The sequence below is a fragment of the Biomphalaria glabrata genome, chromosome 11, assembly GCF_947242115.1.
Source record: "Biomphalaria glabrata chromosome 11, xgBioGlab47.1, whole genome shotgun sequence".
Taxonomy (NCBI): Eukaryota; Metazoa; Mollusca; class Gastropoda; family Planorbidae; genus Biomphalaria; species Biomphalaria glabrata.
Genome location: NC_074721.1, coordinates 13,362,474 through 13,378,936, shown reverse-complemented (window position 1 = coordinate 13,378,936; position 16,463 = coordinate 13,362,474). Strand labels below are relative to the sequence as shown.

Sequence of the window (16,463 nt, the reverse complement as noted above, 5' to 3'; positions counted from 1 at the left end):
TTTCTTCTTTTTCCCCCGCCTTTATCTTTTCCTTTGTGGGAACATTAAGTCTTTAGTGAGGACATAAATTGTGTGAAGAAGTCAAGAGGACTGACAGATCATGTGCTATTGGTTCTGGAACCTGGACTATCTTCATCCTGGGTTGCTGCCAACTCCTGCAATCTTGCATGATATTGGGACTAGGATGTAATAATCTTAATTCTGAAAGAACAGCCAAAACTTGTAAATCAAAACAAACAATTCATGTAAATTTGTAGAGGTTATAATTGTTTATTAATGACAGATAATACACACCAAAACAGAATGGTATGACAATGCCACATTTGTAATGCATAATTAATCATTGATTGATTAAAAAACATTTTTAATTTTTGATAGAATTACTTTAGAAAAACAACAAACAGCTTTTATAACTTACTGATGATAACAAACAATATAAACACATACTTTTAATCAAGACCATATATTTGACACTTATGTTTCATATAAACAACATCAACAATGCACATGGCAGGCAAACATTCAATATTTGGATATGTAGAAACAAGCTTGTCTAATAAGACAAGATTTAGAAAAAGTTATAAAAATAATAATCATCCTTATATTCAGTAACTATTTGCTTCAAGGCAGTTTCCTTTTAAGAAGAGATTTGAGATGTATTTAATAAAAGTGTACAAAACATAGTTCCTTCAATGCTACTCAATAAGCATTACTTACTACAATAGATTCTGAAATAATAGAGACAAAAACATCTAAAATATCACTTCTTTAAGTAATAACTCTGCTATAGCATTTGATCATAGTATGCTTTGGTAGCATTTGTGCAAATTTATTCATAACTTGCCCTACTTTAAGAAAACAAAAAAGTGCCGTAATGAGCAATAAAGCAGTCTTAGTCTTAATCTTAGATACAAAAGAGTAATGTTTCCTTAGAAAAATGTTTATATGATGTGGGAAAACCTGATCTCATTTACTGTCCAAGAACAAAGTTATTGAGTGAAATTCATTTGTGGAATACAATTATGACAGCCCAAATAAGACAAAATACAGGCAGCTACAAGCATTTATGATATTATCATTTTCATAGTTACAATTACTTAGACTTCAGTAGTAGGTATTGAGATTATTTTGATTTGTTAATATTTAATTACAAGACAATTTATTAGTGATATAGAAGCTTTTCATTGAAGTACTACTATTCCCCCCATGATTTTATCTTGTCTAAAATAATAATAGAAAGTATTGAACATAGTTGAATTATTAGAACAAATAGTCTGCTTGTTATTTGTTTACTTTTTTTTAAAAAGTTTATGGAAGTTAGTATGAAAAACAAAAAATGTAGACTATTTTTTTTTTCAAAAATGGACTATGCTTGTTATAATAATTTATTCTTGTCAATAAGTTTTTAACCACATCGAACTTTATTAAAAGTGAAGAAATAAAGAAAATAATATCATTAAAATGAATAGCTGGCAAATAAAATGAACAAGTAATCCACACATGCAAATAAGATCTCATGGAAGTATTGGAGATTCACACAAGTTTTACAATTCTTAATGTGAAGAAGGCCTTATTAAAATGTCAATGTTGTTAACTAAAAAATAACCATTACTTTGTACTGCAAGGAAAAGAGCTGAAGACATTTAATTTTCAAATGCTAAATAGAGCACTATATGTATGGTATACCCTCATCATCAATAGTGGTTAATATAATTGCACCATTGAACTTAATGTGTATTTTAAGAAATGTCTTTCATTGAATCTTGTAGTTGCTAGATTAAATTCTTTCTTGCAACCTCAGATGACAATTGGAAATAGCAGTTGACAAAAACATGGCACACAATGTCTTAGTAGGCCAATTTATTTAAGAATTCTTATAAAAAAAGAGAACAGCTGAATGTCATTTATTTAAAGAGTTTTCAGAAAAAAAAGAGAATAGCTGAAAGTCCTATTTTAACACATTATGAAACCTAGACTTCATTCTCTGTACATGATCTTGTTAAAAACAAATAAAACATCCAACACATCTTTTTTCTTTGGCATTCAAAATGATAAAAACATTTCATGCCATGTTCAAACATCAAAAGTCCAATACCCAAAGTGAAGAGATAAGAGAATTTCTATATTACAATAGTGATATAAAGTCTATAATGAGAAAATGAATTTGGAAAAGTTAAAGTGAAATAAAAACAATAAAAATATGGAAAACAACATAAATTATGGGGAAAAAACATAAACTGGAAGAGGAAGTAAAAAAAAACTACATTATGTACAAACTATGCTCTGTGTTGTATGTCTACACATCGTCTAAAGGAAAGGTTCTCATATTGACTTGGTGAGTGCTGGGGTCACATTGGATAAAGGGTCTGCGATGTCCTTGGAGAACAGGAAGTGTGAATTAAGCACAACACCATCTAGTGCACACCTGAAGTCTCCCCCCAACCCATGTCAAATCTGATGAGGATTCTTTAAATCATGCACAATGTGCTGTTCAAAGTAAGGAGTGTACGCAACAAATGTACCCTCACTTTTTTAACTTGCGGGCTGTTAAAATGTCATGGGTGGCTACATACAGACAAACAAAAAATTTCAATTGTACTTAATATCTACATCTTTGTTAAGCCCTTTGTGCAGATGTTTTGAGGGGCTAGATATGACCCGTGTACTGTGGTTTGGGCATCACCAATTTGGGTAATGGGGAGAAGGGATCTGCATTGTTAACAATTTAGTTTGGTTGAGAAAATATGTTTATAACTTTTTTAAACATAACAAAACGTTAAATAACTTATTAACTTTAAATCAAGAATATTTGCGAAGGTAATTTAAAAATGTGTTAGTTACTTAGGGTAACGAAATATCTGCCGTATTTTTTTTACTTATGAAAATAAATCTGACAATGTTAAATTAATTAGGTAGGCGTACAAGAAAAAAATAACTTATTGAATGATTGAAAGGGGAGCTGACGCTGTGTAAACAAATGTATTTCATGAATCGCTTCCCTTTTGTATTTTTAAGCAACTATTGGTTACGACTCCATGTTTGAAAGTATCTAGATTTATATCGAGACCTTTAGTGACAGTTACTTAGTTTTACTGTTGACCATCAGTCAGACTTTCTTTATTTAGTATTTCAAACATGTGCACCTTATCGTAGTACGAATCTTGTTTGACTCCAGAGTTTGAGATTATGTGCTGGGGTCGGCTGGGATGGTTTTTTCCCGAATTTCTGGTTTTGTTGTTCTTCTTTCCTCTGGCAAATCGGGCATCCATCTGCCAGACCGGCGAAATTTTCTGACCGCTTGGTCTTTGATAGCTGACCATAGGTGCTCTCAGCTCGTGGAATACTTCAGGAGCTTTCTCCCCTGTCAATTCATGCTTGTTAATAACTGGGGAAGCAAGATGTGATTGCGGCCCTTGGTTTTTAATTTTCTTGACTTTCTTTTGTTTTTTCGGGTGCTTCTTTTTCTTAGCCTTGACCTTTGTATGCTGGTCTTTTTTGTTGGGCTTTGACTTTGTCTGCTTGTGTTTCTTTGGAGCTTCCCCAACCTCAAGCGGTGCCCTCATTTTAGAGGTATCTAGTTCGATTTCTTCCGGTGCTAGGTGAAATTTGGGCTCTCGTACGATAGCGTTCTCAATGGAGTCTACTTCTTGGTTTGAATCTTCCTTCCAAGAATTCTGTAATATTAATGCTGTTATTATTAAGCTATGTTAAAGAAAAAGTTGTTATTATAGAATTAAAAAAAAAATTTGGTGTCAACTTTTTTATGGTGTATGTCACTGTCGGAGTGCAGGTCGGGACTTAGATAATTGGTGGCCCTAGGATTAATAAAGCGATTAAACCCCAAGATGACCTGCTAACCACGGTAAAAAACAAAAACAAAAAAAAGTAAACTCAAATTTTACGGCCACATCACAAGGTCCTCAGGGCTCTCAAAGACCTTCTTTCAGGGAACAGTATCAGGATGAAAACGAAGAAGAGGAAGACATAGAAAACGATGGGAAAATATCAAAGAATGGCCTGTCAGTGAATGAAATTCTATCAAAGTTTAAAAACAGAGAAATTAAGAAAGACGGTCGATAGATCTGATATGGTGCCCCAACGGTCCAACAGACTAAGAGATAGGTGAAGGTGAAGTGAATCAGGTGGCCCTAAAGGAAATAGGAAAATCAAATAGGAAAATCAAATAGGAAAATTAAAAAAAAATAAACAGCGAAAAAAATAAAATTGCGTATTCTATTCAAAGCCTAGTGTAGTTCAATGTTAATTAGTGTGTATGTGTGTTGTGTTTTTATGGTGACGGTTGGAAGAGGTAAGTGCTTGGTTAGTGAATGATGCAAGATAAATGGCATTGTCGTCTGCGGTCTTAGGACAGACGACTCTTGAACGCCAGACTTAAAAGACGTGTTGTTTGTAGTAAGTTACATTTTGTTCAGAATACCATTTGATAGTGTTACTAAAGTTTACAATATTTATTGCATTTCATCTCAAGTTGAATTTCTTTATATAGAAACAAACGTTTTATTTAGTTCTGTTCACAAAAGAAATTATTTCAACTTTAAGTTACAGTTTAAGGTGTAATACGCTGATACGCCTTTAGTGCTACAAGTCAACGACCGTCCGTCAACACCGTCCAACAATAACATTGAGGACAAGTTTCTTCTCTAAAAAAAGATAAATTACGAAGCCGCCACCAATCGGAGGCCCTAGGTGGCTGCCTAGTCTGCTTATGCCTAAGGCCGGCCCTGCAGAAAGAGAGAGAGAGAGAGTGGAAAAGAGAGATAGTGAGATAGAAAGATAGAGGTGTAGAGGGAAGGGAAATAATAATATGAAGAGAGAGCGAGAGCAATGGATTTATCGTCCCTTTAGTATTTACTAAGTAGAATAGAGTCCTTGTAGGATTAAAGTGCCTGACGTGACCTAAAATGTGCCGACGTGCCAAATAATCATTATCATAGAATAAGATAAACGTTGAAATAAAGAAAGAGCGAAAAGAGAAAAAATAGACGAAGACGAAAATAACAAAGAGTGAGAGGAGACGTGGGAGAGAGGAGAGAGAGGAGAAGAGAGGAGAAGAGAGAGGAGAGAGAGAGAAGAAACGCATTAAAACGCATTAAAACTGCTCTAGCAATTTGATGCTATTCTACACGAGGCCTACTAAGTCTTGAGTTATTAATACTGAGTTATTAAAATTGAAACCACCTGATAGCCTCTTTTGTACATGCAAATCAAAATTGTGGATTCTTATCATACGTACAATTTCCTCAGCAGAGATCGTATTGTCAACGCCCATACATCTGGCCTCACATTCTTCAGAGGTTCTAAAATTATTTTGATTTCCACCACAACCACTGAAAAAATCAAAGAAAACAGGTTAATTAATCAATTCATTGAATTCATTCATGCATATTTATTATTTTTCCTTGAAAACAGGCATATTTCACAGAGACTCATACTTTGTTATGAACATTTCGTAGTCTGGATGAATTTAGAAATCTTGATTCAAATCTTGGTTTATTTATTTGTATTCCTAAACACACTGAATCTTAAGGGATTCAGATATCAATGAGGCAACAAAGATGACTTTTTTAAAAACTTAATTTCACGCAAATCTGTCGTGGCCCTCTGCTATTTATAAAATAAACTGTGAAGGTTAGGTCAGATACTCTGTTAGGTATAGTTGTCTAGGTCTGTCCTGTTCTTATGGTCATCTACATTTTACAAAGCTTATATCAACTCACTCACTCTGTCTGTGTCTGTCTGTCTGGCCAAAAGTTTGTACGTTATTTCTCCGACACCAAATCTCGGATCAAGCTGAAATTTCGCACAATTATTTCTTCCACCTGACAACACAAGAATCAATTTTTAAAAAAAGAAACAATTAGTTAATTAACTATTGGTAATAAATTACTTTGTTTGGTATCTCAAACAAGGGAATGAAATAGTACTTGACTGAAGTGGTGTTATAAGGTGAATTATTCACCTTTATATTAGGCTGCCGTCTCAGGCTTAGTGAACACAAACATGAAATAGAAACAAGAGATAACTCTACATTCTTACACGCTAGTAGAGTGGTTACCGCGTTGGCCTGACAAGACACAAGTGCGAATTCAGGTCGTTCCTTTTTTTAAATTTATTTTATAAATGCTTTTTTATTGTTAGTCTATTTCTATAACAAATTTAATTACATGACCGATTCAAAATAATCGATATAAGTAGGCTTTAATTAATGTGTTTTTGTGTGTTTTTTTTAAGTATTTTAAATATTTTTCTTGTTTATTCGCGTTTGTAAATAGGTAAGTCCTATTAACATTTCTTAGAATATTGTGGGTTTTTTTAATTCTAGAGGAAGTCGTACCTGTAGGTAAACCAGCTACAGGTGCCCATGTGGACATTGAAGTACCATCTCATAAATTTGGCGCCACATTTCCCGTGTGCTGGTGCTTGACGACAGATTCTTGATTTAACTGCAGAAGGAAGATAATAAAATGGTTGAATCTATTTCTGACGCAACATTTTCCCCAAGTTTCATCATGTAAAAACCTGCTCAATACTATATGAAGAATCAAGCATTGCAGACATTCTCTGAACATTTAAACTGGAATTCAACAAGCCATTGAAGAACTTTAAATTTTGACATTTAGAAAAATTGTTTCAGAGGATTTTTTTTTCATTGTTTGTATATATTTAGCACATCATTCATGCTTATTGTGACGATACGAAACTTGCATGCAAAAGTTCATTTGAGTTTTTCCCAGCAAACCGTGAGAAACTTTAATTTTTAACTTAAACAATTATTTTCTTGTCCACCCATAACTAATTTCTTTTATTATTTATCTTCCCTCGCACCGTTTCTCACGGGACGAATCTCCACGTAAAACATTAACTAGCCTCTCTAGGGCTAACTTTTAATTTTGACCGCTGTGCAGGTGACTGCACACAATAGTCCTTCACGCTGCGGCCTAATAACTTTTCACACCTATCCCCCCCCCCACCACCACCGCAGGATACACATCGCTCTAAGAATAGCTTTGCACTCGGGCTGGACAGATACATATTCGCTTAAGACTTTACTCTCACGGTAGGCAACGAATATTGACCATAAATCTGACCTGACGCCTGACATCTCCGGTACATCGATTCATGTGAGAAAATCAGCTAGATATCTTCCCCACCCGTTAAATGAAATGCCCCAACTATATATAGAGAGAGACCAAAGCATTCCAAGTTAGGCCCGCTAGGATTCATGCAGTCTCGTATGTTAGGAAGTTTAGTTGTGAGGTTTCATTAGGGACAAACGGGTAAGTGTAAACATTTTACTATACTCATTTTATCTTATAGGAATGTGTGAGTACACATTAGTACACAACCACATTATGACTTTATTATGTATGTATCTTGTACTATTTTATGTCGATGCTATATCTTCATATAGTATTATTAATGCCGCTATGGTTGTCTACATTTGAAACTATAGTTATTATATTTAATTTGTTATGTTTCATCCATTCCTGTATTTTAGTGATTGATGTAAACAATACCCTTTAGTGAATCTAAGTACTGTCTAAGAACTTAGATCGCAGTGCTCCAAACTTACAGAGCCCACGTGAAATTAATTATTTCACATTTCTGTTGTATATCCCTCATACATGTTATTATGTCTCCCACCCTTGTGAACTTATAGTTCCTTGGATGAATGTAATTTTGACTAACTATATCAAACCCTTATTACTGTAGCCATATCCCTAATATTTTATTTTCATCTTATCCTTTAGTATATAATATGCTCATTCCCCATTTTACTGTAACTGATTACTTATCGGCGTAATCAAAGTTAATGGATGAATCTTGACAAGTATCATCCTACATTGTATGATAACACGTTTATTGTGGTTATCTTACTCGAATTTTGTTTGTTATTGAGTTATATGCATGCTTTAAGATTTTATACTTAATTATCTTAATGCCTATTTGGATTGATACCAATGCCTACATCTGATTGATTGCAAGGCATATGGGAATCCCTGCTCAATGCTTTTAGGAGGTTTCTAATTGTCTGTCTTATCCCCAGCCTGGTTGCTACCCCTGATTGCTACCCCTAGTTGCCACCCTCGATTGCTACACACGATTGCTACACCCGACTGCTATAACTACCAGATCTCCACCCAAAGCTGTAGCCGGAGCAGACCACACCAGATACCCCCCCCCCAATTATATACCTGTTAGCAAGAAGGCATTGCCTACTGTCCTTGGCCTTAACATATTGCCCAGTGTCCACAGTGCCCTATACTGCCCAGTATCATCTGCCCAGTACCCGGCCCAAACTGTCCACTGCCCAATAGCTATTGCCTAATGCCGACAGATTAGAGCAACCTTCGCTGCAGAAGATAAACTGGTGTTGAGTTAGCACGGCTCTCTACGAGCTAGAGATCACAGCTGAGAGATCGTCCCACAACTTAGTCTGCAGTACCAACCCTCTCTACTGCAAAATAGGCAGCGGCCTCACCCTAGAGCCAGTTTGCCTACAGCATAGAGAATATCCTGAGGCGACTTCTTAAGACAGAGCCGGATGACTCATCCTTCTAAGTGCCAGTCCTTCGACCGCCAGAAGACGACCCACGGGCTAGCAGCTAAGAAAATAAGTAGCAGACATAGGAACATTCTTCTCTTCCAATCACTCACCAATTAGCAATCCATGATGAGCAATTATGTCAGATATTAGCACCTTCATTTCATTTCTTAATTATAATTTTATTTGATCATTCTCTTTTGTAAACTTTCATTTATTAAATTATTCTTATTTATAAACGTATAATATTGGTCTGTTCTTACTGTTAGTTGCGGTGTGCCTGTACAAAATCTTATATGTGAGCGGGATAAAATTAATAAAATTTTCCCTAGACTCAAACAACAAGCCAAATAATAACTAATTAACATCTCGTCACACTTATGGAATGCTCAGTATGCTATGCTCCAATAACTTTTGTAGACCATTGGCGGAAGGGGGTACCTGGAAGCTTTCCGTGCTGCTTTTAGGCACTGAGCGAACACAAGTCTGCTCCAGTCGGCATTCGAACCCAAGAGCCCTTGTTAGGTGGCCAAGCCGTAGCCCAGCCTTTCTTTGGCCTCTCGGCAAGTCTGTTTTCACTATTTTATAATCCACATTTAAACAAAACTTAAAATATATAAATCAATACTGATAATAATAACGCCAACGTTGCGAGGTCTTCGATTCCAAAAATTAAGGATGGATGCAGGACAAAATTTAAGCCTAATGAAGAGCATTTGCCATTGACAGGCCTAGAATGAGAAAAGAAAACTTAGACCCCTGTCAGACAAAAAAACTTAATCTGCATTAGATCTGATAAAATATGCAGGTCTCAAATGGGGTTTGGTAGTCAACAATAAATCAACAATAATGAGCTTTGAAATCTTTGGAATTCGCCATTAAGTATCATCAAATTCTCTTCATAATTCTTTCACGAAATTCAGTAAACTACAGCTCATAAAATGAAACATTGTTTATTGTTAGCTCATTGGTAAGAACAGCAAGCTGTTTAAAAACCGTGACCAGAGACAATACTTTGATTTTTAGCGGCCCCCGAAAGGGGAAAAGACGCTATTAGTTTTGTGTGGAATGTCTGTCCGTCCGTCCGTCTCGTTTAGATCTCGTAAACTAGAAAAGATAGTGAAAATCTGACACCATAATATTTTAGACCATACAAAGTTCTGATGCAACGGCTTTTTTTTTTCCTGAAAGCGAAAAATATAATTTTTTAAATCACTTATGCCAGCAGTTGTTTTTTTCATAAAAATACACCACTTTTACAACTCTTCACTATTAATAGTAACAAACACCGAAGACTCTTTAGAAGGGAAGATAACTATTCACCATATTTTTAACATATTTATGCAAATGGTTTTAGATTTTTTGTCAAAAGTTTTTTTATTACATTTGTATTGCTAAATTATGTAAGTTCTGTCATACTTACTAATATTTATAAAAAAATAAAGTCTTCATTTTTTTAAAAAGAGAAAAATTCTATTTAGTATGCATTTAAGCTGGACATAATTTAAAACAACAATTAATAAGTAGTTTTTCATATTATCTACTAAATCGTGACTGCTGTCCAGGCATATCCAAATTTCATTTTTCTTGCGGAAATGTTTTTTTCTTGAGATTTGATTAAGAGATTGACCCTTTACAAAACAATTAGATCAATTAGATATTCATTATAAGACATCAGTTAGGCCAGGGTCACATCTAACTTCACATTTACTTTCACCTATCCCATGGTCTGCTGGACCACTGGGGCACCTTACAAGATCTGTCAACATTCTTTCTCCATTCTTCTCTGTCATTTGTCTTTGATAGAATTTCATTCTGATGTTCTTTCTGAAAATATTGAAACCTGTCTTTTTACCTGCCTGGGTGGACCACTTCGGGGGCCGATTTTGAGTTTGTGTTTCCACACAAACTGTCTTTGTAACCTTGTTTTTTTCTTATGTCAATTGATTTCTTTATGTGTAAGAGATCTGTGAAAAGTGCACAATCCCAAAGGGAATCTTCAAACAATTCAAATTTCGCAGACCAAGAAAATGGCCCTTTTCAGTAGCTCAACTTGCTGGAAGACACGAAAATTATAATATAATGTCACATACATAGCATTGTGGTGGAGCTCTGATTCATCAATTACATGTTTTATATTAATGAGGTCCTCTTGAATTATGACAGGTCAATTATGAAATTAATATTTCTAGAATTATTTTTTATTCGAAGAAGAATGTTTAAAACGTAACAAAAACTTGACAAATGAAGCTAACAAGAAGTCCTACTCAAGCCAGTCCTTTATTTAGTGTTACGTTGTACGACCAAATCAAATACAAGACCAAAAATGAGGGTAAAAATATGTGATCACATACCAACAAGATGTTTCTCATGAACGCATACAGGGAATTTCATTGGTGCTGGCCAGTCTATCGACTGTAGGGCGCAGATTTTCTTGGCTGGACATATTCTTTTGTAGGCCTGGGAGAAGAGGAAATTGAGATCAAGAATGTCACGTTTTGTAAACTTTGTTTGGATATGTCGTAAACAAAATTTAGGTTTCTATTGCCATATGACAATCGAAGCATGCTTTAACTCTTTCTCTCCGTAATTATTTCCACGTTCTGATGGAATTCTTCTTCATCTTCCTCGTTCTCATTTTTATGTTGACGCGTTTAGATGACTAGATTAATATGTGATATGAACTGCGCAGTGGTTTCTAAATCGGGGAGCTCTCCATATAGTTAGCTGTTATGAAATTATTCATTTTGTTCCTTTGTGTTTTACTACCCTGTTATGATTAAACTTCAATAACTTTTCTGTATGCAATCAGGAAATGTTCTATTTGGTATATAATTATAGAAAAATGCATGCTCTTTTTATATAACACAAATTAAAGTTTATAAATAAAACTAGAAATTAGTTTAATTTAATGGGGTCAAATCAACGTTCGCATCGTCAGTTAGGAGAGAAAGAGTTAAGTCTAGTAGTAAAACCTCTCTTTACCTCACATACTCTTTTGGCTTCTCCTCCGAATATAAAATCCGCTGATTCTATCTGGAAGTAGAAATAAAAGAATAGCATTAAGAAAATTATACAAATTTGTGGACTAGCAAATGGGATGAAATACTATTTTAAAATATATGATTAGAGTCATAGGCTTTATACTGTCTGTTGCGTCAGAACCTCAAAAGCTAGACCTTAAAGCCCTATCGATCTTATTGATTTCACCTTAGGATTAAAAATGTATGTATCAGCTACCTTGGGTCTTCTGAAAGCAAAAACGTGTTCTTTTTAAAATTTAGTTCGCAGAACTGTTTCTTTTGTACATACACCATTTGTAAAATACGATTTGTTGGTGTATCCGGTGCACAAAAATAAAGGTATTGTTGATAACATTTGTTGTTGTTTTTAAGTATATGAACAATGTTGGCACCTTTTAGCACTGCAGAATCAACATTTTTTTTTTATCTCTTCCGTTCAGTGGCGAGCACTGGGATGTCTGACCCAACCTCAGATCAAGTTAAAGCGTTACACTATTAATTACCTAACAAAACATTAATCAATAAAAAGAGACTTCACAATACATTTATCATTTAGTGGTAATTAATCAATTGTGTCTTTTATAGAAAAAAGAGTTTAGACCACTAGCATCATTTGTTGAAAAAAAAAAAAAAGTCAGATAGTGTTCACCCTACAAATATCTTGCACCAAACATTAGGAGGAAACTGCGCTGTAGAAAGACAAGAAAGGGGAGACTATCAAACTAAGGTAAGCTGCTGTAAAAGACGAGTTCTTCATCTTTGTACTTTGTTTTATTACATGGTATTACTTTCATCTATAAATTTCACCCTTTTCTCAGATGTAGGTAAATGAAAAACTTACTATTTGTGTTATGAGAACTCCGCGGGACAAGATCGTGTGTTTAATAGTTTATTAAATAGTTTAATTATTCTTGGTAGTGGTAGTCTTAATGTTTAGCCGAAATACCGAGAGAGCGGCAAGTGAAATGTGTAAGTTGAGAAAGATTATGTACACATTTGAAAGTGTGACAAACTTTAAATAATGTTTTCATAGAATGGTCACATTGTGTTCGTGTCGAGGTGGCCACAGAAGTGTAAACCAGATATTGTTTACAAATTGGTTTCTAGTAGCTTAGAATTTCTTTGCAGAAGACAGCATATAAACCAATAGAAATAACTCCTTTCCGGTACCAGCACTTTCAATAACTTTTTATTTCTAAGTGAGTTTGGGAAAAACTATAAGAAGGAAAAAAAGATGTTTCCGGGGCCCTTAAAATGTCTTTGTGTCCATACGTGTCAAGCTTCATGTTCAGTCTACATTGAATTTGATATTAAATGTGAATACTGTTACGCGTTATTACATGATGTAGAGTGTATGGACTTTCGTTTAATGAAGTTTAACCTGGAAAATAATAGTACTTTATTTCGAAAATAAGAGTTCTGTCGGCACATATAAGTTTTTTTTAAGGAAATAAAATTTAGCTTTCCGAAATATAGACTCTAGTTGTCAGGCATAATAATAATAATAATAATAAGGCTTTCTTCGAGTCCGAAGATTAATAAGGAGTACACTATTTCACGTGACTACGCAGGAATAAACATTTAAGTTTTTTTTTTTTTTAATAATAATAATAAATAAATACAATTCACAAACTGTTAAGCTCCTGCTAATGCTATATACTTTTTTGTTACACAATCTATCGAAACAGATGACATGACAGGGCGGGAGAAAAACAAAGAGAAAGAACTAACATCAAAGAAATCCAAAAGTGATAGGAAATCTTGGATGTCTTGCCAACTCCCATATTTTTATTTTTGATCGTCACATGTTTCGAACCCCCAGATGTCCCACACACTTAAAAGGTTGTCCCTTCTTCGCGCTCTACTTAATCAAAACAGTCTTAGACTTATGATTCACCACTTGCCGGGCACTTGGGGTCATTCCTATCATAAGGTCAAGGTTATGTGGGATACAACGCAAAAAAAGCATGTGTTAAAAATAAATCAAGGAACATGAAAATGAAATCATATATATATATATTAATAGCCTATAGATAAAAAGTGAAAACGATGCGTGATAGACTAGTGGCTTAAAACCTATTGTTGACAAAGAAAATAGCGTAATTGGCTGTCTCATGATTGTCAACTGTTGAACAATACAAAACTGTATAAATTACAAGCATATCTCAACATTAAGTCTTTATAAAGATGCCATGCTTGAAAATCGTCCCTTATATATTTGGACTTATTGACTCAAAATTTTTTTTAATCAAAGACAATGTCATCATAAAAGTAGGCTACATTATTACATACACACACACACGCACACACGCGCGCGCACACACACACACGCACGCACACACACACACACACACTCTCTCACTCACACACACACTCACACACACACACGCACACAGAGGAATAAAATAAAATATTTGATAAATGTTATGGAAGTTAGGGTGAGGACCTCCAATGCCATATTTATGAAGCCTCGCCTATGCTAGTGAAATTTATATTCTAGAATAGCCTTGACATGAATTCATAGCACAAAATGAAAACACGTGGCGCTATGTGCCAGAAAAAAACGAAACAAAAACAGGCGAAAAAGGGGGTGGAGGGGTAGATATACTGATAACAAGAGCGAGAGTGTGATTCAGGCTTGAAGAACAGGTGAGCCAACGACACTGGCATCATACTCACAGGTGGAGAATGTCGAGGAGCGGCGTCGACAGATGAATTTCACGTGTAGGCAACAACGCAATTCGGATCTCATTCTGTATCGAATTTTTATTTTTTTTAAAGTATTGCTTAAGCCCATGTTTGTTAGTTTAGCTCAAGCACACACACACACACACTCTTTTTTTTTGTTGTTCTCTTTTTTGTCTAATACTTTTACTCTATCTCTTTCTTCCTCTCTTTATCAAACTCTTTCTCTCTATTTATCCCATCGTTTTTTCTATCTCTCTCTTTCTCTCTCTCTTTTCTCTCTCTCTCTCTCTTTCTATTCCTCTCTCTTTCAATCTCTCTTTCTGTCATCTTTCTATCTCCTTCACTCTCTTTTTTTTTACAAAGCTTATATCAACTCCCTCTGCCTGTGTGGTAAACCAATTTGAACACATTATTAATTTCCCACACGCAGAATAGGATGAAGTTGAAACGTGGCACAATTATTCATCGGCGAAGAAAATAATCAATGAATCACTAACGCAAATAACTAAATTAGTTCAATACTTACTGGTAATTAAATATTTTGTTTTGGTATCAACAAGGGAAATTAATCCTTCAGTAGTTAGATATATGGCTAAATATGTAATTATTTTTATCTTCCCCTATTCGATAATTGTACAAGTTACTTCTCCCACATCCATTCTAGGATCAAGTTGAAACTTTAAACAATGATTTCTTGGACCTAACAAAAACTGAATCAATTAAAAAATTAACCAGTTAGTCAATTCATAATTAGTAGCCTAATTAATTATTTTGTTTGATATCGAAAAAGGGAAAAAGACATTTCTACATTATTAAGAGATGCAAGTGTTGATTTCTTTCACTTAGATAAGCTTGAAGTATTTTTATAATTTGCTTTTTCACTAGTTTTCTCTCTTTCTCTTTCTAACCTAGTATTACAAAGTCATTCTTTGTTCTTTCAAGCTGTTTGCGTGCTGGACTTATGGATGGTCCAGGGTTTAAACCCTGCCCGCTCCCAATCCCCCAAGGAAGTAAATTATCTTCAACTCTGAAGGAACATCCGAAACATGTAAAACATTTTTACCATTCTGTAAGAGTTCGGGGAACCACTGTCATTCTGTAAGAGTTAGGGGAACCACTGTCATTCACATTTTCTAAACAATGAGTAGCATCCTTTTGAACTAGAATGTTAAGAAACCATTTGTCTTTAGAGTTCGATCTACTGGTCTGATGTATTGATAATCTTTAGCTATTGTCCTTGGGGAGTCTCTCACCTTCACTGACTCTAACGAATCAGCATCTACGTGTTTATTTCCTTCAGGGGTTCTGTTCGTCCTTACAATAATAAAACAAAATGGACCTTTTCCTTGCATTCTTCCATTGGGACCCTACACGTCTCTATTAGCTCCAGCCAATAAGGAAAGGGGGATCTTTGTTATTATCTTCTGATGTTATGGGGGGTGGGGTGGGGATACTTGTGTACACACAGGCTCAATACCAGCTACATAGCTTTCAACTTGAATGGTGAGGTGGGAGAGCCATTAAAAGCCTGGAAGCATCCATTGTCTTCCGAGACAGAAGGAGCCATATACTTTACTGTATACTATATATATAATATATACACGTAGGTGCTGATTCGTTAGAGTCAGCGAAGATGAGAGAGAGAGAGAGAAAGAGAAAGAGAGAGAGAGTGTGTTCTTTACGTATGTTAATAATATATACTAATTATTTATATTTTAGCCCAGAGACTATTTGACTTATGTAGGTTCCTACTACGTTGTGCAGGTTTCCAAAGTCCTTCCATTCTATTTGTCCATGACCCCAACGCCCTCAGCTGTGTCCAAGTCAACCAATGTAACAAAAAGAGATTTTACAGGAGAAAAGACTACAATGAAGTAAATGTATCAGGAATAAAAAAAAATAATCTCTGACTGTGAGTCATACCTTGAACAAGAGGTAACTAGCTAATAATTTTTCTTCATTAGAAACTAGTTCAGAATGCTTACGTATGACTTTCTAGACCAAGACCAACTTTACATATATACTTATAATATTCATGAATCTTTTGCATTGACTACTAACGTGCTAAGATTTGCTGGTCAAACTAGAACGAGCAAAATTAATTTAAAATACTTTTTATAGAAACATTCTAATGGAATGAACCGCAAAATCACTGCAATATCTACCATACCATATGCATATAATGT

The 16,463-nt window shown here is 34.8% G+C and overlaps 1 protein-coding gene across 2 annotated transcripts in view; it reads right to left on the bottom strand.

Moving 5' to 3' along the window:
- Positions 1–246: 246 nt before the first annotated feature.
- LOC106059285 (amyloid-beta precursor protein-like) overlaps positions 247–16,463 on the bottom strand; it is a 49,135-nt gene continuing 32,918 nt past the window's right edge. For both annotated transcript variants that reach the window (XM_056003741.1, XM_056003740.1), the window contains exons 3-7: positions 11,552–11,602; positions 10,921–11,026; positions 6,356–6,464; positions 5,255–5,348; positions 247–3,674 (exon numbers count right to left, since the gene is read on the bottom strand). In XM_056003741.1, the coding sequence (XP_055859716.1) occupies positions 3,090–3,674; positions 5,255–5,348; positions 6,356–6,464; positions 10,921–11,026; positions 11,552–11,602 (945 nt within the window). In that variant the 3' untranslated portion in view covers positions 247–3,089. The remainder of the gene's footprint in view (positions 3,675–5,254; positions 5,349–6,355; positions 6,465–10,920; positions 11,027–11,551; positions 11,603–16,463) is intronic.